The sequence below is a fragment of the Microplitis mediator genome, chromosome 7 (genome assembly GCF_029852145.1).
Source record: "Microplitis mediator isolate UGA2020A chromosome 7, iyMicMedi2.1, whole genome shotgun sequence".
Taxonomy (NCBI): domain Eukaryota; kingdom Metazoa; phylum Arthropoda; class Insecta; order Hymenoptera; family Braconidae; genus Microplitis; species Microplitis mediator.
Window position 1 is genome coordinate 3,359,864 of NC_079975.1, and position 27,307 is coordinate 3,387,170.

General features: G+C 33.9%; 1 protein-coding gene across 18 annotated transcripts in view; it reads right to left on the reverse strand.

Annotated features, from left to right (window-relative positions):
* The window catches only part of LOC130670729 (forkhead box protein P1), a 174,337-nt gene that overhangs the window by 66,258 nt on the left and 80,772 nt on the right, over window positions 1–27,307 (reverse strand). For 17 of the 18 annotated variants that reach the window (XR_008990407.1, XM_057474184.1, XM_057474181.1 and 14 more), the window contains one exon: window positions 26,328–26,429. Coding sequence is in view for 12 of the 18 variants with exons in the window: in XM_057474184.1 (XP_057330167.1) it covers window positions 26,328–26,429 (102 nt within the window). In the remaining 6 variants the exon portion in view is untranslated. Of the gene's footprint in view, window positions 1–114; window positions 604–26,327; window positions 26,430–27,307 lie in introns of those variants that run through there. The other variant, XM_057474191.1, reaches the window with a different exon arrangement.

The following is a 27,307-nucleotide window of genomic DNA, read 5'->3' on the forward strand; positions in this document are numbered from 1 at the left end:
TTTTCATCATTTTATTATTATTATTTCCGGTAATCGACGTTAATTAAAAATTTTTTTCATCAAATAAATTTCTAATTTTTTCAAATCGTTATTTATTAAAAGTAAAAATCTTACATCATTTTTATTTTTATTTTATTTTTTTTTTTTTATAAATTTTCCAACAAAATATTAATCACTGATAATTCCAAAAATTACACAAACACAATCACTCAAACCATCAATCACTCAAAGTAAAAAAAAAAATCACTGCATAAAAATGAACCGTAAATTAAAAATCGGCGAACGGCACGCGTGAATCACATGTTTACGCACGTGGAAAATGTGAGTACGGCGCGGATTTAAGGGAAAAATTTTTGGTATGGATGGAAATGTAAAAGGAGAGTAAGGAATGATAATAAAAAAATGTAACAACAAATAATAACGAGGTAATGGAGCACGTACGAGGTTTTAAATGCGGTGGCCGAGTAATATCGGAGGACTAAACACTAAAAGCGGCGATGCCAAGCGTACAGAGTAGAGTAGAGTAGAGAGTCAGCCGAACCCGCCGGGGCTGTTGCTTATTGTGTAAATATAAACAAATATAGTTGAAACGAACCAACAGGCCTGCTTTTAGTTTCCCCCCTCCTCGTCCTTACCCCCCTCTCTTAACATCACAAGCACCACACATGAAATACATATATATATATTTATACGTATACAACATATATATTAAATGCCCTGTCGACCAAGTAAAGCTTGGCTATACTACACAATACACTACACAAATGTAATAGTTGTCGAGTGTGTTGCTCGACGGTGTATACACTTTTCTCTCCATTCCCCACTAATGTGTACACGTCATCTATGTGTACACACGCTATCTCACTTCTCACGTCATCTCTCTTACACCGTTTTACATATATACCATTTGCCAGCACATAACTTTGTTGAGCCGCGAACGCGAGCGCGAACTAAACGCGAACCTCCTCGTGGACGTGAATGTGAACGAACGTCAACGTCCAAGTCGACGTCGGCGGACTCCAAACGCGGCCCCTTTACTTGATATTTCGAATTTTCATTTTTATTGGCACTTCAACATTCAAATCGACACGCGAATCACTCAGACACCGCCTGCGTAATAGAAAATTTTTTTCAAAGAATTTCGAAATTTGGTACAGTGATTAAATTTTCAAATTTAATTATTGAGTGGGTCAAAAAATTTATTTTTACTGCATTGATCTTCGTTTGAATTATTTGAAGTATATATTAATTGATACTTATAGAAAAAATATATGAGCGCACTCACACTTAGAAGAAGCTGACGGGAAATAAAATAAAATTTTTCGTTATTTCATTTATTTTTGATCAGACAAATCTCATAAATATGAAAAACAAAAATATATGTATATGTATATTTATAAAATGGACTTTCTATTGGCGCGATTGAACAGCGAGATCGTTACAGTATTTTATTAAAATGTTTTTTCAAGTCTATTCCACGTGATCCCTCACAGATGTTTACGAGTAAACATTTTCAGAAGATTAGTCCCGATATGCCATGTGTTCGGTTCTCTCGGCATTAGCATTAGCCTCAGCCCGCGTAGTTTCTTTATTCTATAAGCAACAAAAAATAAAAAAAATAATACTAAATAAAAGCAAAAGGGCTTGACGTCAAAAGTAAACCGAACCGGTCGGTTATATGCGAGGCGGAAGTACATAGGCGCTCTAAAAAAATAATAAATAATAAATAATAATAATAACATCATAAAAACTCAGTTAAGATCAAGGGGAGAAATTTTTCTTTCAATCTCCATGTCTGTGTCTACGTCTATCATAGACGAATATTTGGCAACATGATGCCATTTTTTTTTTTATTAATGTCTTTTGTCGTGAGTTGCATTCACGTTTTTAAAGAGTCATTCAAATGAATTGTAAAAAAAAATATTTAGCCCTTTCTATTTGTGATGATGGTAATGTATGCATACATAAGTATATTACATATTACATACATGCTGAATTTAATATCAGTGTATCATAATAGTAGTGTAGGATACAGTTGTAGGTACGACATATATATAATATATATGTATATAACAGTAGATTTTAGTTTCCGCGGGGTTTATTCTTGTTTTGTGTAGGTACAGTATATTCTGCGGGTTTAGTTTTGCTGGGGAAAACTAGAACTGCTCTACTATCAGGCAACCAGAATAAGAACAAGCATCGACTTAAATCCCATGGGCTTTACGCATCCATTGTCGAGCTAAACAGAGAAAGACAGCGCTAATGACAAGGACGGAGTTGATAAAAGTAGGGTTCCTGTATAAACGTCATGGCTACTGCCAAACCGTTTTAGTTTGTTGTGTAGGGTAAAATCCTTTAAATATATATATAGATGTAGATGTAGATGTATATTATTTCTCTAGATCGCATCATCTCTTTTCTCGTTTTCTCTTTCTTCGGTCCTATGACAACACAAGTGCTACCTTATACTATCCGCACACCCGGCTGGCTAGTCACTTTATATGTTTATTTTGTAAATTCACTCTCTTCCGTTTTATTATAATTCATTTATTATTAAACATTGGCAAGAAGGATAGTTATTTATTAATCTGAGCGATGAAGTATAATGATAAATATTTGTTAACTTTTTTTTTATGCGGGAACTCAGAGGATTTTTAAATTTTACTAAAAAACTAGAGAATTTATTTGTGATTTCGAAATAATTTTTACCGACAGATTGAAAAAAAAAAATTTTTTTTATAAGCAGTTTATTAATATTTAAAATTTCTGGTAAAAAAAAAATTTTTTATCCGCGAATTGTCGTAGGTAATTAGCAAAGTGTAGACAAGTACATAAGATAGTGAGAAAAAGGATAAAAAATAAAAGGTAGTGGACAGAGCGGTGAGTAAGGGGTTGGTTTTGAATATGCAGACACAACAGGTCAGAGAGTGGTTACTCTCATCGTTGAACGGAAAAGAAAAAGTACGGGAGGCTTTTTGGCCATCTCTAAATAATAAACGAGAGGATTTAAGCCCTCAGACCGGACCCGCAGACTATAAGGGTTGCTACATAAAAATACTTGAATCTGAGAAATTAGCGAGTCGGTAACGGGCTGTCGGGGACATAGGATAGGATAGGAATGGGCTCTCATCCAACCATTGCCACGTTGTGTGCCGGCAGTTGGGTAAAAACCCTGATGATGATGATGAAGAACGAGCTCCGAGTGCAGAACAGAGCGGACCTATGCCACGGCCATAATACAGTCGGAGCAAGAGAAAAAACCTCGAGAATGAGAATGAGAAAAGAGACGACAAGAGACGAGACGTAGGTAGTTTAACATCCGCGGCGAGGAACCAAAGGGAGTGAGCACTAGAAGCTTCTCTATACTAAAAGGGTTGAATTAATGTCGCGATAAATATATGATTTAAGGTGGAAACGTTTGCAACTCCAGCTAATTTTTTATCTCAGAACCGACGCCGAGGGTTTTTTACTCACTGTCCCATCTTCCCTCATTCCTATCCGAAAATTTTATCCCCTCTCCATCTCCTCCTTTATTGTCTTTTTTGTTTATTTTTATTAAATTATTTTTTAACTTAAAAATATTTCCCGCCGCGATCATTTTTTACTCAGAATCACGTTCGCGGTCCGCTCCAGCTTTTTTGTCCTCTATCCTCTTTTAAATTTTCACTCCCTCTGTTTTTTTTAAATCATTTTTTTTTCTACTTTTTCGCTGCAAATACCAACGATTTACTGCGAGCTAAAATTTAACGTCACATACTTTTTACACTAAAACCAAAGCTCTTTCGCGACATTACGAGAATGTTCCACGAACTAGCAATAATTAATACTAAAACGAAACATAAAATATATATACATGTATATTTTTTTATTGCTCATTTGAATGAAGAATAATGAGGATGATTTATACACCAACGATGTCGCCTTAAAGTCGCTGTATACAAGGTCAAGCAAAAAAAGTCTTCGGCGGTAGTGGTAGCGGGTGGTTATACAATTCAATGTCCCGTGACCAAGTCCGGTGGCCGGACATTCTCGGGGACCTATAAAAGAGTGTTTTACGAGTTTAAAGATAATACGATGAGCGATGCAAACTGTGTCCAGTCATGCCTAAGGAACACAAGCGTAATCCGAGCGTACATGCATATGTATGTATATATATGTGATTATTGCGCCTTACCCCGTAGCAATCTCTTTCTCTGGGAAACCAAGAGATGGGAAAAGATCCTATCCCCTAATATATCAATTCGTATATATACATATATATGTATGTATGTATAAGTACATATATATTCTAATGTTAGCCAGGGTAATCCGAAAAGTGCAAACGTTGTGGAAATGGAGGTTTAGCCGCAGTTTCCTGGATAAGGATCCTACGTCCGATTTGTGTAGTAAGAGACGGAAGTGAAGGAGGTTAAAATGGTTTTTTTATGGCACAAGACAACTATAGCATGTCCATGTCACGTATGAGTTGCTGATATACGCCAAATTCCCACAGAACCCACGGCGACTACTAAAGGTTACTCGAGTGTCCCATCGTGATTTTGCGGTGCGGGCACGGGCACTGCCGTGGGTGCGGGTAACGGATATATATCTATATGAGTAGACTAGATAATTGGGGAAGCGCGTGTTTGTGGTCCCGATGGGATTCGCCATCACCCATCACTAAAACCCGGGTTTCCTCCTTTTTGATACGTGCTAACGCTTAAATGTACTCATCTCTGCTGGATGTATATTTAATCCAATCGAAAATGCTTGACAATTTATTCAAATTTATCAGCCCCATCGAAGTGCACCAGTTCTATTAAAACCGACACTTTATTTTATCCATCCGAGCGGTATAAGTATTTTTATGTTAACGTGTTAATTCGATTCTCCGAGTATCTCTTTAGTTAGCATACTTATCACTCTAACTGCTCCAACAAGGAGGAAAAAACATCTCCTGCAGCGTTAAAGTGTGCGAAGTCTATGGAGTTCGACATAAAGATATAAAAAGATAGAAAAAAAAAAGTGTAATGATTACTAGGAGGGACGGCTGTAGAAGTAACTGATCCTGTTGATAATATCGGACCACGTCTCTTCACCAGGACATTGGCTGTTCGACTATTGTCAGAGTAATGTTGATTGGATTCAAGACCGAAAGCATTAATCTGCCTTCTTTTATTATCCACTGAGGGTCTTCGGCTCATACTCCCCAACAATTTCTGTTTCAATTCCGCTTGTGAATCTCTTTAGTCGAGACACTCAAAAAACCTCCTCGTCCTCGTCTACGTCCATGGCCATTTCGGACGTTTTATTTATTCTTTTTTTTTCTTTTAAAATAAAAAATAAAATGGAGATAAAAATAAATAAAATAGGATGTCTAGAAACAGACGAATGTGGAGAAATTTCCTCGAGCTAGATAAATGATCGTAAGTGGTGGACAGAGTCCGATAAGGGTGTTTCTGAAGGCCCGTTCTATCCTACGAGCACTACTACCACTACTGGCACTTATATGACTACGACTACAACCACGACTGAGATCTGGTCGTCTAGGGGCAAAGACGCGTTTTATTTCCAAAAGGACGGAGCTCTTTGTTTAGCCGTTTATAGTGGAAGAGATTTGCTGGGATTGTCGTCACACTGGAGGCTCTGATAGCGAAACGAGCTGGGTTGGAAAGCCGGGATCGGTTTCGTTTTGTACAGTCTTACGTCCGAGCTATTCCGTGAAGAAACAAATCTATGTATGTGTTGCATGCTGGACATATGAAAGCTCCAGCTAATACTGCTCAAGATGTTTTTTTTTTAGCTTCTATTCTTTTCCGTCTAGTGAAAGGTTATCAGCTTGCTCTGCTTTGGCCAGGCTTTCTGCACGACTACAATCCAAGAATCCGGGGAATAGCTTTAGTATTAGCTGACAACCCAGGACATTGGATCGCCAACACCAAACCCTTGATTTCTTAACTTTTTGCTTGTTTTCTTGGTTCAGTTCCGCTTATACGGGTACGTACTGACACTACGTGCAATTGCCCGGCCCCTTTTCAAACCGTGAACATTTATAGCTGTCAGATCACGGAGGATCTAAACAAAATCCTTAATGCTTATTAATTTTTCGAGAAGTAATCGGCTGATAATTATCAAATTATTCATATCGATACTGCTATTCTAATTGACATTTTCTCTTTTCTTGAAAAATGGAATCATTGTAACAATGTGCAGCTTATGTCTAAATTTTAGAGGTCAATTTGTTTATTTAGTATTTTTAAATAAATATTCTAATATGTCGTATTCCACACGCAGGCTTTCGCGCCATTTTAATATGTCGTATCCTACATTCGCATAGGTTCAGTCACGCTTGAAATTTTCAATTTTAAGTTTTTTAAGGAAGTAATTCACGACATCAGTAAAAAGGTAATTATGCATAATTTTTGACTCTTCTTACAGCATACAATTCAAAATTATTTATTCACTACAAATGCCTGTATTTTATAAAACACACAGAAAAAAATTATTTCTTGGCGCAAGAAATATTTTGGGCTATGAATCGGAAAAAAAATTTTCTTACGGCTAGAAAAAAATTTCTTGGCTCAAGAATTTTTTTCTTGACTCAAGAAATTTTTTATTGTGCTAAGAAAATTTCTTTTCACCCCAAAAAAATTTTTGGTTCCAATTTATTATGCCAATAATTTCTCAGGGCGAGTAAAAATTTTTTTCTCCAAGAAAACTGTTTTTTCTGTGTATGAAAATAAATTTGTAGGTTATACCAATGGAAACATATTACAAATAATTTTCTTTGCTTTCCGTGAAACGTTTTTATCGTCTCTTCAAAAATTTTCCAAATGTGGGACACGACGTATTAGAATGGCAGTATCGATATAAATAATAATTTATAAAAAATAAATAATAAATAATGGTCTCGTTAATTAAAGAAATGAAAGCAGTTAATTATAACAGTTTGTGGTTTATTTGAAAATCGTCGATTGTTAGAGTTGTCCGAGCATTTCCTTGTAATATATACTTGGGTAAGGACCGTTTGATAATCTTCTGTAGCGAGGTTTGAAGTTATGCAATAATGAGCTAATGTGGATAATAGGATTACTCAGAAATCTCCTATAATTGGCCGGTGAAAAGGTGAGCTTTCGTTTCTCTAATACTCTCCAGTCTTATACGTCCATTCAGCGATTCTTAACTTCTGAAAGCCTTAAGCTCTGGCGAAATTTATAACTTGTTTATCTTCAATTTAATTTGTTGGAGAAAAAAATATAAAAATTTTAGTACAGGTAACAAAAGAGTTGACAAATGTTTGTTTTAAAATATTTTTTGTTATTATGTTGCAACAATATCATCGATAGAGGTTGTTTTGTGACCGCAGTATATTGTGATATGTTGAAACAGTTTGTCGATGATGTGACAATAGTATGAGCTAAAGGCCGAGAGGGAGAAAGCTGTAGAATTATTAATAGAATACCGGCGAGGTTTGTATGATAGTACAAAGTCTATTCAAAACATGGAAAATGATGTATGGCTATCTGCCAATCAACCCTCCCCCTCTTCAGCCCCCAATCCATTTGCCTTTCATTTGCGAACCCTTATTCATTTTAAAATTAAAAACACTGTCCAAAGAACTTAATTAGGCTTAGGGCCGTTATATATATTTATATAGGGGAGGGAGGGGCAAAAGGGGGTACTTAAGGAAATACCAAGTGTTCGAGGACTCAAATACGCTAAATCTTTTTTTTTTTAATGATATTCAAAGTAAATAGAAGAAATTTTCAGTTACCGTTGAAAAAAAAAATTTTTCACTTCTGCGGGCAAAATGGGGCACCCCCTAAAAAAGGTAAAAAAAAAAAATTTCTGGATTTTAAACGAATTTGATTAAGTTGAATTTTTTTGTAAGTAATTTACATGAAGAAAAATTATATTTTACATGTTTATTGGATACAAAAGAAGAAAAAAAATTTTTAATAGTTTTTATTATAAAATAAACGTCATTAATATTTTTCAACTGACAATTTATTTTTGAAAAAGTTTACCAAAAAAAATTCAAAGTAACGCTTAATTATATCTACAGAAGTGATTTTGGAATGTTCAAAAATCATTTAAAATATAAAATTCTTCTTTATAAAATTTTGGGGGTACCCCCTTTTGCCCCTCTTCCCCTACATATTTATAAATCGGATTTTGATAAATTAAAAGAAATTTTTTAATAAAAAATTGATTCAGTTTCGGAAATTTAGTGGCTGGGGTATGCTAATAAATAACGTAAAAATTTATTGCCAGGTCATGGATCTAAAGCTCCAGCACGGGTATATATATAAATATATATGTATAGCTGGGGTTGGATTACTACACTAGGAACTTGCAAACTCACCCGAAGTATTTACTGTGAGAACTGGTCAGAGACTATCTGTTGTGTGGGAGGGTGGCGAAATGTTATATTTGCCAGTGTGTAGCGAGATCAACGTCTTTTTCTTGCCCTCTTACACACTACTTACTACTTACTGCTTTTGCTACTCTACTGGTTAGGCTATATACCCACTTGTGTTGGAGTAAATAAAGAAACGAGAAAGCATATCCCCGGTATATATTTTTTTTCTTTCGTTTGCTGCTAAATCCGAGGGTCTACCAAGGAATGAGAATTCGTATTCCCATGTTTGCCACCCTGTCCAGTCTGGATATATATATATGTACATATATTTATACTGTAGATGATGAAACTTATCGTGTCCTTGATTTATGAGTCCAACTAAATCGATTTGTCAATCATAAAATACAATGGACCGCTCAATAAATGTATGACTCTATTTAATGAAAAAAAAAAAAATAAGTAAATAAAAGTTGATAAAAATATATGGGGTAAAAAACCCTATTTATTTTTTTTGATTAGATACCTCGTTGAAATAATTGATTTAATCTATTGACTGATTTAAATTTTTTGGGGTTCGGAAAAATATGAAAAAAAATTTTTTTTAAATCGCTATTTATTTTTATTAAATATCATTAAATAAAATAACTCCAACCTTTTCCGGTTTAAAAATAAATTTAAGGAAAATACAATTTGAAGGGTGGGTTGGTTTAAAGAATGGCAAAGTGATGATAATTTTGCATGAGATCACACTAAATATATACTCTCACCGCCCTCATTCGAAACTCATCACCCCGGTTATATATATACATATATATACACATCAAGTGCTCGAGCGTATAGTGTCAATGAATAAAAATTTTCCAAGGGTTCTTCAGACCTTTTGATGCCGATTTTAGAGCCTCAATCCCCCAAATTACCCTCTGGCCTACCCCCGCCTACTCTCTGCCTAAGACATTATTTTATACCACCGAGGGGCAGTGAGAGGATCAACCCGCGGTGGAATCTCGCGGCTCACAATCACCAGCGCGGCTCCAAGTCGTACTTATTTACACTTGACTGCCCTTAGCTGCCCTATAGCCTCCAGACTACCGATTCAAGACTATTTTCACTCCCTTCCACCAGAGATTTTTGTTCTCAACCCCGCAGCTCCGTAATGCCCTTACCTATCTCTCCAAGTCGAGCAAAACTTACTAGCGAGATAGACAGAGTAAGAGCGTAACAAAGTCTTTTCTCAACTATTTTATATAGATATATATGTATATATATACTAACACCAAGATGGTTTTCAACCGGGATCATTATGCTGCGCCTTAAGTCGAGCTAATATGTCCTCTTCATCTCTCCCCCTTCCAAAAGTTCTTCATCGTCTTTAGTATATCCTATCGTATCTTACAGTGGGTGTAACCAACCCCCATGAAGACTTGACGTCGCGACTCAGACAATTTAATGCCACATTATAAATTATACAATGACATTTGTGTTTTATATCTCACTAATTTTTTTTTCATCGCGTTAAATAAATAATAAATAATCGAAATAAAATTTCAATTTACGAATCCATAAATTTATTTTTACTGGCTCACAAATGGGTGAATGAATATATTGATACTATAATAGTTAAATATAAATATAAATATAAATAAAAATAAAAATATAAAAAATAGTATCAGCTATTATACTTCGGAGACATTGAAAAGGGGATGAAAATCCCTGGTAGATAGAATCCAGACGCGTTTCGCGAGAAAATCCTCAGAGGGCGGTTATGAATAATAGTCGTTTGGTCCTCGACAGTTTCTCGCGCCTCGAACATCCATGTCGTCCTCCCACTTTTTTTACACACCATGACGACACATCCAATCATTTCCTTATTACGATATCGATACATTATTTTATAATATTATATGCTATAAGCTGGGGTCGTTGATACGCGAAAGTGAGCGAAAAAAATACCGAGGGTCGTAACAATGGATTTCGCGAAACCATAAATTAAAAATAATAAATTATTTAAAATATTTTTTAGGTAAATTGAGGGGTTGAAAATATCTCAATAATCGAAAAGGATAAACATTGGCGGTATATAGGCTTAATCCAAAGATCTTCGCCCCCTATACTACTAAAATCAGTGGGTAATTGACGCTATTTTTTCCTCCACCCTCAAAGGAGGCTTTGAAACCGACCTTGCTCAAGTGCTAAGGATTTTCTTTCAGACATTTAAACTTTTTTTTTCGAGATAAAAATAAGCAACACCAGCAGTAGCACTAGCAATCGCGCCACCTAATGGTAGTAGTATAGTAATAAAAAAAAAATATATGAAAATAAAAAGATACTCAAAGATGAGCTTAGCTGACTAAATAGAAACACTTTTTCCTTAAGATCCCAATTTACGTTTAATCCCGAATATTTAAAATAAAATTATTTCTTATTAGGGTAAGGCCGGGCAAAAAAAGGTCAAGGATAAAATGCACTTTCTTGATCCTTAGTACCCTGGATCTTTTATTTTTAACCGGAAGTGAGACAATTTTTAACCCGTCAGCACTCCCGTCAGCTTTTCGGTATACTTTACGCCCGTGATGAGAGTTTTGCTCACGCTTAACGCCTAGGCATCAAACAAATTTTTTCAAATTTTAAGCAAGAAAATATTTTTCATAAATTAATCACTCTATGTATTATAAGAATAATAAATAATAAATAAATGATAATTGTAATTTATTGACGATTAATAAACGTAATTTAAACTTTAATGAATTCAACCGAATAACTTCGCAGACTGCCGAAGGTATACGAGCAGTCACGAGAGTAACCGAACGTAGAATTTTTTTACTTACGCCTTTACGCCCGTGATGAGGAAAATGCTCACATTTTTTGAGTAGCATAAAAAAAATTTTTTTTATAATTTCTATGACAACCGAACAAATTTTGTTCAAGCGGAATCTGAAAATAGATAAAACTATTCCAAGATAGAAAAAATTTCAACTATTCGTTCCATTTGAAAAAAAAAAGTTATTCATGTTTAAAATTGAGCGTGAGCAAAATGCTCATAACGGGAGTGCTGACGGGTTAATTGCCAGTAAGAATTTTTTTTGGGGAAATTTAGAAAAAATGTTGAGAAATCCCAAAATTTGAGGATTGTATTTACCAGCCCTTTTTAGTAATTAAAAATAGAAAAAAAAATTTTAAATAAATATATAAGAGTGCGTGTGAAAACTATATATTTTCCTCACGTATATATTTTTTTAAGGTTTAAAGTAAGAACACAAAGACGAGTTTTGGTCCGAGGGCAATAAAGTTTAGCTCCCTATCACGAACGACTGAATCTTAGATTGAAGGGACCAATGCCTCTGTTTGACGAGACGTGATAATTGGAGATTTAAAGATACCGTCTCTTTTTCTTCCTCTGATAAAACTAAATAAAGAAATTATTCTGTATCTGATGACGTATTTTCCTCGGTTTCGTATTCACGAGGGGTTACAACTTCTCTTTTCTTACAAGTTTTGTTTTACAGTTTTTTGTTCTATGTCTGTGGTAATTTTGTCAAACCGGCTCTTCATTAATCTGTCACAATTAATCACAAGGTAGAAATACAGTATACAAACTGATATATTTTTATGAATTTAAAAAAAAATCAAAACAATAGTAAATAAAATTAAAATAAATAACGAAAGGAATAAAAAGTCTTTGTGATTATTTGATGAAGGGTATAGGGGGTGAAAGAAAATGTACAAACAATCGTCTGGCATATTTTCGATTATCGTCCAACGAAGCGTAATCCAAGGCGTAAATGGCGGATTGTCTCTTGAGTATTGCTAAAGATGAGGTGCTGTGGGATAGAAAATGTCGATGAGGGTTTCTTTTTAACCCCCCCATCTCTACTTACCCTCACACTTATTCTACCCACTGACTGCTGGGTGAAATGGCCAAGGGGTTAGCGCTTCTTTATCAAGCTCGCTAAGGATAACGATATATATATATATATATAAATATATAAGGTCACAAGCTCCCACAAAGAGGAAGAGTTCTCTTTAAAAATATAAAAATAAAACAAAAGGATAAAAAAGCGTAGGAAGCGGGATAAACAGACAGTTTGGAGTGAAGAGAGCTGGAGAGCAAGAATATAAGAAGTAGAGTAAGAATAAGAATAAGAGAATTCGTTTCTTCGGAGGAGGAAATGTAAATTTCCAGCGAGCTGGAAGAGGAAAGAGAAAAGAATAAGGGCTCGAATGCCGTGGGTAATATTGAGTGAAGCAACTTGCCTGCCTTTTCATTCTCTTCTACTCTTTTATTTTATTTTATTTTACTTAGCATTTTTTTATCTTACTCCTGTGCACTCTTTATTCTTATCCATCGCGGCGGAGTTGTTTAAATTTCATGTGTCAATTGCAAACGTTTCGTACTTTATTTTATCTTCCTAAAATTATTTGACATTAACCCTGGAGTGTTCAGTTAATAATCGAGTTTATATTTCATCTCTATATACATTTATTATTTTTTATCTGATATATTTATAAGGAAATTACTCTTTTTTAAATTTATTTCTTTTATTAATTCATTGAGGACTGAAAAATTTTTTATTTTGATTTTTATTGAGACCCTGCATCAAAAATTAGTTCAAATTTTCCGACAATAGCAAACATAAAAAATTACAAATAATTATTTTACTGAATTTTATCGAGATTTAAAAAAAATAAAAATAATTGAAGATAAATTTCAATAAAAAAAAAAAAGATAAATTTTGATATCATGATTTTTTGATTCACTCAAAATGACACGTAATAAAAAATTCAAGACCGTGGTCACGAGGGTCTCGTCACCGAATCGACGCCGGGTTTAGAATGATACTTTCCTCAGTATATAGTATATAGATATATCAATATAAATGTTAGGGGAAAGGGAAGGGTAGATCACTGTCCAGGACGGATAAAGTGAAAGATTTCGGGGGTAAAGCGCCTTGGAGAAGTTTAAAGGGTGGTCACGGAACGTGCCCGGGATCCTTAAGTAGCCAGTGGTAACTTTGGCTATAGAGCAGCTTTGAGTACGGGAATAAGGATCCCAGAATGAGAAGGGTAAAAAAATACACAGGAAAGACGAAAAGAGGACTTGTAAGGAGGTAAAAGAAGCAAGGGCGACGAAGCTCGAGCAACAGTCGCTGAATAAACACAAAGTCCGGTTAAAGTCGTAATAAATGTCTCCTGGCTTCCGACGGCAAGCGAACAATTCTTGGCGCCCATTCTATACGCTTTCTCTTATTTCTTTTATGTCTATACACACGTCTATATATATTTATTTTATATTTTTTATTTCTATCGCTATCTATCTCTGTACTGCTTTTAACTGTTCTCTCACTTCCGCCGGAGACAAACGGTATCGAGGGTGAAAATTGACGGCTTTATCGTACCCACATTGAAAAATTTTACACTCTGTACTGTTTTGTTTTTTAAAACGTAAATGTCGGGGTTTCTTTGCCAAATTTTATTTTACTTTATTTATTTCTATATGTGTACATTTTACAGTCAAGACAAGTTAATTTATTTCCGTACTATCGGTTACAAATGTCTTTGAATTTTTGCGGTGATATTTAATTTATACAATAACAAGTATATCAGCGATATTGATTTTATAAGTCTAGTATCAGTACAAGATAACTGTCAAGATAAAATTTTATATAAATATATATGAGCCGTGTTCAGTGACATTACGGAAAAAATTCACTTTAAATCCAAAATATGTTAAATTTATTACTTTTCATTCAATTAAAAAAAAAAAAATACAAACTTTGAATCGCCATTAAAATTTTTTGATACTGAAGGCAGCATACTAGAATAATTTTTGAATTTTTTAAAAAATGATAAATTATTAAAAAAAAAATATTTCAGAAAATTGCACCTGTAGATTTTTTCATTTCCTACATGTGCATTTTTTTTTTTTTTTTTTTTTTTTTTTTTAATGAAATTGTTGAAAAAAATCCGAAATTTTTTAACTGTCTTCTAACTTTAGGACCATAAATTTTTCCTTTTATTTTTATGATGCTGAAGTTATCAGACGTCTAATAATTTTTGGATTTTTTTTTAGACGATAAAACATAAAAAAAAAATATTTGAAAAAATTGCACCTGTAGTTTTTAAAATTTTCTACATGTGCATATTTTCCTTTTATTTTTTTTGCAATTGATTTGTTGAAAGACGAAAATTTAAAAATTTTTAAATGTCTGCTAACTTCGGGATCATTTATTTTTTACGTAAATCTCAGGCATATTTTCTTAAAAATATTAATTACTATTGAAAATAATTTAGGAAAAAAAATTTGGGCTCTTCCCTGTCTATGCATTAATTAATTAATTAATTAATTAAAAATATTCTTCAGGTAAAAAAATAAAATATTAAATTCTGTTAAGTCGTAATATTAATTATTTAATTAGATACGAAAATAAAAACGTTTAACTGCTGATGCTTGCGAAATAGTACGACCGCATTGGATATATGTACATATATTTATTATTTTATTTTTTCATGAGTCATATAAGACGAGGAAGTAAGAGTAAAAAAAATAAAAAACCTAAGTGAGTGAGTATGTGTCAGAGTAGTCAGGCATTAAGTGTATAAAGAGGACGCTGGCGAACGGCCAATTAAAATCGGCCCGCGAAACAACTCGACCCGGGAATATGTGTGCAGTGTATGCATTACGAACAATAATTATAATTATAACTTTGCGAGTACGCCAACAAATAATTTTACATTTTATTGCCAAAATTACGCTTTTAATTTTATTTTTAATATTTTAATACGGTAATTAGATCAATAATTTTTACCCACCTATCGGCCATATTTACTCACTTTACTTTCTTTGAATTAAAACATTTAAATTTATGATAAACTCGAACTTTTTTTTTACACAACTTCGAGTTCACTAACTTTTTTTTTTACTCTAAAATTATAAAATCGATATAAGTATTGAGTAAAATAAAAAAATACATACATGGATAAAAGACTATGGCGAACAAATAATTACTTAATCCACGTGCGCTAAAAATTGTCCACAATTTAAAGTAATCACAATAAAAGTTGGTCAAGAATGGAAAAGTATATAAATTATCAATTAAGTAACTATAGGACAAACCCGATAGGGGAATAAAAAATTACTTAATTCACTTGGACAATTGTCCATATGTCCCTTTACATATATTCATATTTATAAATGTTTACTCAGTATAAAGTAAAATTGTCCAGACAAAAATACACTTAGTGACTGTGTACTGCAGTACATTGTAGCGGGAAAATAATTCTCCATTAAGTAGATGGCATTGAAAAAAAAAATACAATAATTGCTTAATAAAAGTTTATGCTATTTCGCTGCATGTAATTGAGTTATTACAACCCAGTGAATTATTAAATCTGCGGGTAATGAAAGCTGAATAATTAAACCCCATTATTTTTTTTAGGTATATCGTATATTTATAGTTTTGAATATAAATAACTCGAGATAATAAATCCGGGTTATTTTTATATCAGTGTATCGTGTACATGAGAATTAAGTTTCATTAGTTTGAAATATAGTCGACCCTTGAGGAGAAAAAATAGACAAGCTATAGAACACGATGACCAGACAAAATCAATAATGAATAAATTTAGCTAAAGTGCTTACCGATAAGCCATTAATTAAATTTATTATTTCTCCAATTTAAAAAATTTCAGATACTAATTAGTAAAACAATAAATTAAATTATTTTTTCATACAATCAAGTAAATCATCGGGTGTTTTTTTAGTCAGATATTTAATCCTTCGAAAACGATAATAAAAATTCCATCGGAAAATATTTCCCAGCTATAGAGGCGAGCTTATATATATCCAGAAAATTTTGATGTCAGAACCAAATAGCTAAGCAGGAGTATGTAGACTAAAGGACCAGAAAGGTGTAAGTAGATGTAGGGGGTTAGAAATGTCGGGAGAGGCGAGAGGCTGCTACGGCTCGGGGGCTCAAGGTATAGCGAGGAGGAGAATTTAAGCAGGGCAGAGGGATGAGAGAAGTCGTTTGGCAATCTTAGGGGATTCCGTGGATACAATGGGATCTCAATACATCACCTAGGCTAACACCAAGACTGGAGACTTGAGACTAGAGAGTGGAGAGCTACCTTTGAAGGCGAATGTTGGTTGGTGTACGCTTACATATATATACCAGCCTCCTTATATCCTCACTCCCCTCACTCTTTGGCATCTCGCATCTTCAGCTCCATCTTATCCTCCTTAAAACTTTATCATCCCCCGCTCTTTTGACTCTTCTGGGTCTAGTCTGGGCTCCTACGTCCTTTTACTCAGCCTTGTAATAGCCGAGACGTTGAACTGTATATTAGTGCATCTAACACAAGTTATAGTTCAACACATTCACTGTAAGCTAAAAGCATGTATACATCTCTTGAGCACAGCAGAAGCTTTACACTAGTGGAATGCACTCCAAAATGGCGGCTCCCTATCAAAATCCTCTCCTGCAGCTTTCACTCTTTACTTCAATTTTATATCCATACGTATACATATATAGCAGATAGATAAATTAATCTGGCTTATATGACAAGTCTTAAACATATTTCAGCCTCACACATTCTCATATCTCTTAATTAGTCCCCTCTAATTGATACTCCTCCCACAAAACTCTCTTGGTTTCACTGCTCTTGCATCAACTTCTCCTCTGGGTGGTTTATTTTAAAATGCAAAATTCACCCAGCACGTGAACGCAATGGCGAATATCCAGCCACGTCATACGAAATACCTCCAGGCGAAGGATGTCCACAGAGAAAAGAAGAAAACAAGATGAGGAAAAAAATTTATATATTTTTTTTTTCCAGTCCCCCCTTTTCGGGTGGAATTCCCCAGTCAGAGGATAGGAAGAGAACCAGGACACATTTTCCTCGTCGGTACAGCACACAGGAGCCTTGGGTGAGAGAGAAAGAGACTTGGGAGTGTCGTTTGAGCTTGATGCAAAGCTTTCGGCTTGCCAAAGGTGCATATCTATCCAGCGGGGACGTTGACTCTGCTCCTCGCGGTAGTCAGGGAGAGTTAAAGCTTCCGCCTCTGGAGCTAAATGTACTGGGATTTAGGGGAGTCTGAGGTGCTCAAGAGCGGGGAGTTATTGTGAAGCTTGCTGCGGGTTACGGGGAATAATTTTGGTACGCTGAGGTGGATGGTAGCTCCAGGATGCTTCAGACGGCGAAGCTGCTGGTGCTGGTGGTGGAAGTGATGGTGGTGGTGGTGAAGAATGGAGTGGAATGGGGCTCGGTGCATCCCTTGGCTGTAAGGTTTACACGGACTAGATATATTACGTTATCCCAGGTCGTCTGCGAGGATTTTTAGCTGGTCGTTTTGTGTCCGCTGTCTTGTCGCAGACGTAACCAGAAGGCGTGGTCAGTGAGCGTTGGTGGGTTCGCGCACCTTCGCACCTGTTCGCTGACGCAAGGACACGCCCTCGCGGAATTCACGAGTACGCCTCCTACTCTTATTCTTACTATTCTTATTCTTATTCTTATTCTACTTGTACATCTACTTCTTGCTCTTTATCTCCTTCTTATTCATCAGTTTCTCTCTGTCGTCTTGAAACTATCTGTCCTCCTCCTTCAGTTGGTGCTTTTGTTTTCTCGCTTGCGATGCTGAGATGTCTCTCGTCTTGTCTCTCCTCTTCTTTGTTTACTCCCACTCTTTATATTCTAGCTCTCTCGCGACGGCAAAAGTGCCTCTGAGAATCGTCTTGTTTCTCCTCTCACTCCTCTTTCTCCTCGTTCCCCGTGTCCTCCAGTCCTCCCTCCCATCTCTCTCTCGTATATTGGTTCTCATTTTTTTTTCCATTCGTTCGACACTCGATGTCTAGTTTTTTTTCCAATGCTACGCTTTTATTTCTACTCCATCTTATTATTAATTTTATTTTTTATTTCAAATTTAACTTTGTATCAGACTAGAAGAGAACAAGAAGACGAAGAGGAAAAAATAGAAAAAGAGGGAGCGGGAGGGGTGGTAGAAAAAATGGGGAGTTGTTTTTTTGTTTGTATTTGCGGAGGAGAAGTCTTGAGTTATTGGCTGGAGGATGTGGAGAGGGGATTTGCAGAGGTAGGAAAAAAATTGTCGAGGTAAAATGGATATTGTTAAAAAGGAGGATCGGGGTAAGAGGAGTCAGTGTATTGTAATGTTTGAATTTAACAAATAAATTTTTATTTATTTTAGTTAGAGGGGAGTTGGGTGGGTTGGGAGGAAAAAGAGGAGAGGGGAAGGTAGGAATTTTGATGAGCAAGTTACGAGTGTTGCAAGTATTATGTACGGTGTGGAAATTAACCGAGGACAAGTAAATAGAGGAGAACTGAGACGATGCATATATATATATATGTATATATAAATGTATGCGGAATAGTGTACAATGTGTAGTTAGATTTTCTAAGACGAGATTGTTGGATAAGTTTCAACAGTGCTTGTATTATATAAGCACATCACCCATGTGTATCGTCGTAATTAGTGACTTAATGAAGCCACGATCGATAGGCTTGTCTTCAAAGATACTGAGAAATTTGGTACATGAGTTTACTCGTCTGTTAAATTAAATAGAAAACTAAATGATTCCTGATGTATACAAATATATATTCCCGAGTCAGAAAACAAATTCGGATTTGTCTCAAAGTTCTCAATGAGGTTTTTGAAGATCAACTTAGAATTTTAAGATTGACAGCAGTATAGAAAGTTATGCTAGTTTAGTCCTCAAAGTAGTAGTTACGACCAATTTTACCACTTGAGGACTAAACTGGAATAACATAATCTGGATTAGAGCCTCAAAATACTCAAAACATGAACTCAAAAGTCTCATTTGAAGTATTCTCTCCCTTCCCTTTTTCTATCTCAAATTTTTCAAAGTCCGAAATTTAACTTTTCATTGATGTGCCGTCAACTGATCCCAACAATTTTACACCACGACAAGTGATCCCTACAAATTGATCCCACCGACATCTGATTCCATCAACAATTGGTGGTCAATTGATTTTTATCAACAACTAATTTACATAATTTAACTTTTTATATTTACATCAGTGAGTTTTAATTACTCATGTCATAGTAATTAATTAATAATGAATTATTTTATAAATTTGTCAGTGGGGTCAATTATCGTGTGATTATTTGTCGGGGATCAGTTGTCATGGAATTCTTTTCATTCGTTGATGATTTTGAGGTCATGATTTGAAATTGAAAAATTATTCGCATCTAGACCTCATAGTTCTCATTGAGGATTTCGAGTACTAAAGTAGAGTTATTTTCTGGGTGGCAAATAAAACATCAAAATAATTGAGGCTTTTGAAGATTAAACTAGAATTTTTATTTTGACTCGGGAATTTATTTTAAAATAAAATTTCTTCTTATCTTAGTCTAGAAATGGAAAATTCGAGAGAAAATAAGAGAACATACGGAAACAAAAAATTTTTCTTTAGATTGAAAATTTTTATTTGCAACGTTGGGGGAAACGCGGGGTAATTTGATCACATCATTCAAAATTTCGACAAAAGAATTATTTTTTTCAGTTCAATTCCCAGATCAATCTCCTCTAATTAAAAAAAAAATAATTACCGTGCTTGGGGTAGTCCATTTACGCCACTTTTTTTTAGTATCGTAAATAATTTATCGAATTTGGTTTTCAAATTACGAAGTACTTTTTTTCGATAAAAATTAAATTTCATGTTTTTATATATTTTTGACGACAATGAAAGTATGTAAAAAAAAGAATGGAAGCAGTAAATCAAACTAAAAAAGACACTTTCACAACTTTATCTTATTTTATGTCAAAACGATTTAAATTTTACGACGAGCGTATAACTGAATCACTCGCTAAACTATATTTCAATCTTTTCTCATAAAAATACGATACTTATCTATTGTACAATGTTAAATCCATACCAATATCCCCATAATTCGAATATTAAAAAATTTTATACCCATTAGCCATAAAAAAAAAATCTCACAACAAAATTTAAACAAATACTTTCGCAACTAAAAAAATAAATAAAAATAATTCGTAATTTTTCCTTGACATCAATTCCCAAAAATAATTTCCACAAAAATGAATCACGTGGTTAAAATAACCACGTGGCAGTATACAGGTCGTTTGGGAAGTTGAGTAACAGGATAGGAGGGTTGTTTAGAGAGAGAAAGTATTCGTGAATAAAAGGAGACAGATACAAGCGAATAGCCAGACACAGAGAGGAGTAAAAGCAACAGCAACAGCAGCAATAGCAGCACGTGGAAGAGGCTGGTGACGCGCGCTACTCTGTTCTGTTGTGTGTATATCTATCAGCAGAGTGGCGGTGCTTTTCACCCTACTGCAGTGGCAGTAGCAACACAACTTTCCCCCAATGGCTCTCCACCCCCACTTGTTGTGCTTAACTGTGTTGCTGTGTTGGGTTGTGTATCGAGAAAGTTCAACGCCAAGCCAGACGATGTTTCTCATCCCTTTTAAACACTGAATCAACAGGCTACACAATCCTCAGCTTTTCCCTTTGGCTTTTCCGACAACCCCTTCACTATCGCGACCCTCAAACTCACCCTCCGACTCTCTAGTCATCATCATCGATTTATCATTGCTCCATATTCCACACATGTACTCACTCACCCTTATTACGAAATCGATTTCTTCCCATCAAAGGGAATGCCGGTCCAAAGCTCACTTTTTTATTTTTATCTCAACTCCTGACCCGAGTTGGAATTTTTCCGAGTTCAATTAACGTTAAAAATTGATAATCTTAAAGAGTTAACGGTAATTGGCTATCAATTAATAAATTGGCTCTTGCAGAAATTAAATTAATGTTCTAAATAATAAATTACTCATATTGATTGCGATATTTTAAATTACTTTTAAGTTAAGATCGCTGGAGTCTTACAAAGTTATTAATCATTCATATAAAAAGACTATTGAGATTATTTTAACTGCATAACAAATTAATATCAACGAACTCTTATTCAAAAATACTTTTGCTTTTAAAATATTAACCTATGGAAAAATACACGACGTTATCTTTGTATCTCATCAATTATTAGGTTAAATTATTTGTATGCCGTGACATCTACGGATTAAAATTTAAGTGATTAATGAGATGGTAAAATTGAAAAAACTAGTTGAAGTTAAATTAGTGTAAAAAAAATTTAAACATAGTGGGAATTTTAAATATTTCATTGAATAAATTTACTGTAAGTAATAAAACTCTATAATTCTATTTAATCGTGAATTATTTCCGCGCGTGATCGGACTCAATTTTATAAAAAAAAGTCGTACATATATGAGTAAAAAGGTCCATTCAATAAATCTTTTCTGGCAAGTTAATTTTAAAAAATCAAGAATTAATTAGGCAACAATTTCACTCTTTTTTTTATGTACCTGAAGATCGAAATGTTTTTGAAACAACGAAAATGAAAATAATTCATGAAATTTGTGTCTGAAGGCGAGTTAAGAGGTAGTTAGGGGTGGCCTGTCATTTTCGGGTGACGTGTGAAACATTTCCGAAATGTAGATCCACTACACTGTGAAAAATCCGGAGTGAATCCGGAGTTCCGGAGTTTTGAAAAAAATCACTCCGCATGCGGAGTGAATTGGGAGTTTTTTTTTAGCGGAGTGATCTCAGAGTGACGCGGATTTTATTTCACTCCCAATTCACTCTGGTCCGGAGTTTTAATACTTAAATAAATTTATATTAAACTGCTAACCAATGTGTGTGTGGGTGCAAGTGTGCGAATGTGTGCTTGTGTGTGTTCGGATGTGTGCAAATATTGCGTACGTGCAAATGTGTGCATGTGTGCTAATGTGTGTGTGTGCAAATGTGTGCGTGCGTGTGTGTGCGAGTGCGCGTGTGTGTCTAAATATGTGTGTGCGTATGTGTGTGCGTATCAGCTGATCAATTATGTAATACACGAGTTTTTACTTCGATTTTATGGAGTGGAATTATTTTTTATTAATAATATTTACAAAACTTCGCTCCGGAGTGAATTTCACTCCGAGGGGAGTGAATAATTAAAAAATCACTCACTCCGCATTCACTTCGGATTTAATACGCATTCACTCCGCGAATTTTTTACAGTGTAGCTTTTTTACTTTTCATTTCTTTTTTCTTATTTTCTTTCCGCGAAAAACATTCTGATCTTCAGGTACATTTTTTTTTTAATTTAAAAAAATAAAGAACGGCCAGAATTCTATTTTTTCTTATTTTTCAAATGTCGTAACTCAAAACTCAACTTAAAATATTTTTTTATTTCATTCTGCTGCCAATGAATTGATTAGAAAAAAAAAGATGATTAAAAAAAACTAGAAAACGTCAACTAGTAAATACGAGTGAGAAAGTTTTAATGTTTTCGACTGTACGGTAGATTTACATTTGTAGGGGATGGATTTAAAGGAAAAGAAGGAGAAGGTATAAGAGAAAAGGAAGAGAAATATATCCCAAAGGATCTTTAACTCCTGTGCAGGTGGTCTCCACAGTAGTTGGGTAATAGTCAATTGGTATGCAAGTAACGCAGCCATTCATCTCCCGATCTCGAGCAGTCGTCCCAGACGACCTACCCGGATATAAATTAGCTTTTGTTTAGCATTCAATGCAACAGACCTTTATATAATTTTATCTTTTCCCATTTCTCCTCACACTTTATTTTAAATCCGTATCTGTCGGTACTAATGCAGTTATGTCTTTGATTTTATGTCATGCAATATCAGTTTATAAAATTTATTTAATGGGACAGGAGACCTAATTAATATAAATAATTAAGTATTTATTGTAGGACGTGTGGTACAGATAATTAGGGCCGCTGTGGAAAGTAGTAATGGAGGTTAATTTAAATGATAAAGGTACAGAAATATTGGAAACGGTCTTGGATAAATGTCAAAAGACATACACACAGAAAGAGTAAGAGGAGCAGGAGAGATAGGGCGGGAGTTGAATTTCGGAAAGCTCTGGATAAGCATAATAATTAATAAATGCTAAAATGCATTAGCATGCGACGTAAGAGAGAAAATTGGACGTGGATAGAGTTGAGTAGTTAGCTTGCGCTCAACTCTACCCCGTAGGAATTATAAAATAATAAAGAGAAAATTACGTAATGCGAGGATCAGATGAGAATTAGAGGACAATGAGAACAAGGCTAACTCGGCGGTGGTTTTCGTTTGAGAAAGAGAGAAAGAAAGGGTAAGAATGAGAGAGTCGGAAAATACTGCGGGTTGTTAGTCGACATAAGAGGGTTGATATCAGCCCGGGAGTTGAGGGACCGAGGTCGAGGACCAGACGTCTTAATGTCTACTAAGTCTGTAACCCGGCTTTCGCTGTACTCCAAAATTTTATGTGTCAGATTCAAAATTTTTCGCTTATTTAATTTTTCTCATCCTTCACAATTTTTTATAATCCATCATCGATTTATCATCAGGGTAAAATTTATCAATTCATTCAATGCTTGATATATAATTATTTTTACATTCCTACCCGAGTCAAAAAAAAATTCTAGTTTAGTCCTCAAAAGCCTCAATTTCTTTGATGTTTTATTTGCCGCCCAGAAAGTAACTCTACTTTAGTACTCAAAATCCTCAGTGAGAACAATGAGGTCTAAATACTAATAATTTGTCGATTTCAAATCATAAATCAGACCTCGAAATCTTTTTTGTGACAGACACATGAAATCTACGACATTTAGCGCATATAGCCGGCAGCTAAAAATATTAGATAAGATACAGCTGGTAAAAAAGATACCGTATCGTTCTAATAGTGACGTCATCATCGGATCAAAAAATATTTTTTGGTTACATGTGCGATAGCAAACGACCAAAAAATATCGAAGTAGCTTAACGAGCCATCTTGTGACAAAATTTGTTATCATTTTAATTTGTCCACTTACCGGATTCTCTTTAATTTTCAACAAATACTCAAAACAATCTTACCAAATAAATAAACGCGGATTTATAACCTGCCATTTATAGGCACTAAATGTAGTAAATTTCAAATATCTGTCACAAAAACTAATGTATTTATCTAGTACAATCGAGTCTAAGACGCTCGCACTCGATAGATAATCTACTATAACGAATGAAAAGTTATACCTCAGACTTTTAAAAATTTTAGATAGAAAAGGGAGGAGAGAGAATACGTCGAATGAGACTTTTCAGGTTCAAATGTTGATTAAATTATTCCTGTATGTTTTGAGTATTTTGAAGCTCTAATCCAGATTATGTTATTCCAGTTTAGTCCTCAAGTGGTAAAATGGGTTGTTACTACTACTTTGAGGACTAAACTATAGGATCTTTCTATACTATTGTCAATCTTAAAATTCTAAATTGATTCTCAAAAACCCCATTGAGAACGTTGAGACTTAAATCTAAATTTTTTGACTCGGGTATATACTCATACTCATGCTTATTTGAATATTTTCTCTTTGTTTCTGTTACTGTCCTCGAAAATACTTTTTTGGATATTCTACCCAGCAATAGCAATATTTTTTTTGTTATATATATCGAGTCGTTATATCACAATACCAAGTTAGTATTTAATTCTAAGAATCGATCCTATGGATCATAAACGTTGCGGAAAAAAAAATAATATGAGTACTGATACAATAGTCAGCATTTTCAAATGTCTAAGTAGTTATTTTACATATGAGTGAAGTCATCATAGTGAAATTAAGACTACAAGTAATACAATATATATTTATATATATATATAGCAGACAAGACTGATTTGTTATGTGTCATGTCTCATGTCATAATACGGAGGAGTTGGTGTATAAATATATAAATATATATACATATGTATGTATATATATAGTTAGCTAACGAAAACGTGATGCTTCTATTATAATATGCCACGCAAGCATTTGTCACAAAATATTAAAGATTTAACTCATGTATGTATATATATATATATATATACACATACATTTATATGTATTGTCGATCGTGAGAGCATGTATAAACATTGGCTGATTATTCATACCATATCTACTTAACTGGCAATAGTCTAAACTTAACTTGAATATATTTATACATATAAAAATATTTTGTTATTTTATAAAAACAGTTATTGGTCACATTTACATCATCACCCAGGAAATACTGAAATAATATTAGTAATGAAGTAGCAAATAATTTATTGAATGACATGTCCATTAAGAAAAAAATAAAATAATTGAGGCTTTTAGAAAACAATGAATTTAATACTTGTGTGTATAAACTAAAGTTTTTTGTTGTGGAGTTAAAGTGTGAGATTGTTGCACTGAAAATTGGTATGCAAAGCTCGTGAGAATAGCGAACATTTAACCGGTGCTTTATGGACTCTAAACCTCGAAATAGGTCGTTACGAGGTGATTTAATAGACAACAGATATTTCAAAGTACTTAAATAAACTAAACATCTCTGTTAAATGCTCGCTAGAATAAATATAAATAAATATTATCTATAATTAGGGACAGACTGGACAAAATAGAGTATCAAAAAATTTTTAGTACAATTTTACTTACAACAATCGTCAATTTTTACTTTTGAAATTCTTTTCGATCAAATCTCCGATGCCCGTCACCTAATTTCGTGATTTTTTTCTAAGCTCTTACTTTGAAAATTTACTTTCTATCATTTGTTTGACAAATTTCTTTAAAAATATAAGAAATGAAAATTTCTAAGGCTATCGAAATTAGGCCCGAAAATGAATAAATTTTTTTTTTCAAGGCAACTGAAAATTAGTCTTTTTTTTATATCAATGCAAGTAAAAAATTTAACTTACTCAGGATTAAAAAAATGCATTTTTCAAAATTTCATTACTCAGTTATTTTATAAAAAATCAAAATTTCTAAGGCTACCGAAATTAGGCCCGAAAATTAATAAATTTTTTTTTTAAGGAAACTGAAAATTAGTTTTATTTTTTTTTTATATCAATGGCAGATAAAAAATTTTACTCACTCATAATAAAAAAATGCATTTTTCAAAATTTCATTACTTAAATTTTTGTTTAAACTTACACTGGATCTAATAAGGCCGCGCGGATTAAGCTGCCAAGATGTTTGTTGAAAATGTTCTTTACCCCAAGATCCAGAGTCGAATGGACTTTCCCCAATGTGCCCCTGTAACATATAAAAAATACCCCATTAATTAAAACGTAAATAAAAATAAATACTATTGTTGCAATAAAACAAAATGAATATAATAAAATAATAACAATAATAATAAAAGAATGTAAGGAAGGAAGAGTCATTGTATACTTTCATAAATTTACGAGTTCCACAGCGATTCTTTAGCTCGAATTTTTTTTATAATATATTCGTGAGGGCGAGCATGGGCTTCTTACCTCAGGACTCCCTTCTTCTCCTCCTAACTCAACTAATTCCATCTCACTCTTTATTTTTTTCTCATTCCCTCTTTCTCTCTCGACTTTACACCCCATAAGCCTTATTTTTCTTTTAACTTAACTTCTAACCTAGAATATCTCCGTAGGTTCGTAAATCATCCAGTATAATGAGAACACTTCGTCTTTCCCAATGCTCTCCTCTTGCAGACGCACTTGACTTGCAGCTTTTTTAAAATAATTATTCCTTGCGTTCCCATTAATACACAAAACTATTTTTTTTTCTTACAATATGAGTCCATATAAACGACTCGATAATTTAATATTAAATATATATCACTATTTTTTAGTACATTGATACAAAGAAACGAGCAATATCAAAGTTTCGTTAAAATATAAGTAGTATAAAGTAGCATAAACTTTTATATAAAACAGTTTGAAACAACAGTTTAATAATAATAATAAAAAACTTACTCTTTGTTTTATACGTTAATAGTTAATACACATCTAACAATAGATGTAACGTTTTGTATTCATACATGATATGATATCCATTTATATACATATTTATACCGACCTAATCGATCGCGTGTAATCGATACTTTTTCTAGTTCCACACTGTTCCGTACCGATTAAAATAAACACCCGTAAAGGTAA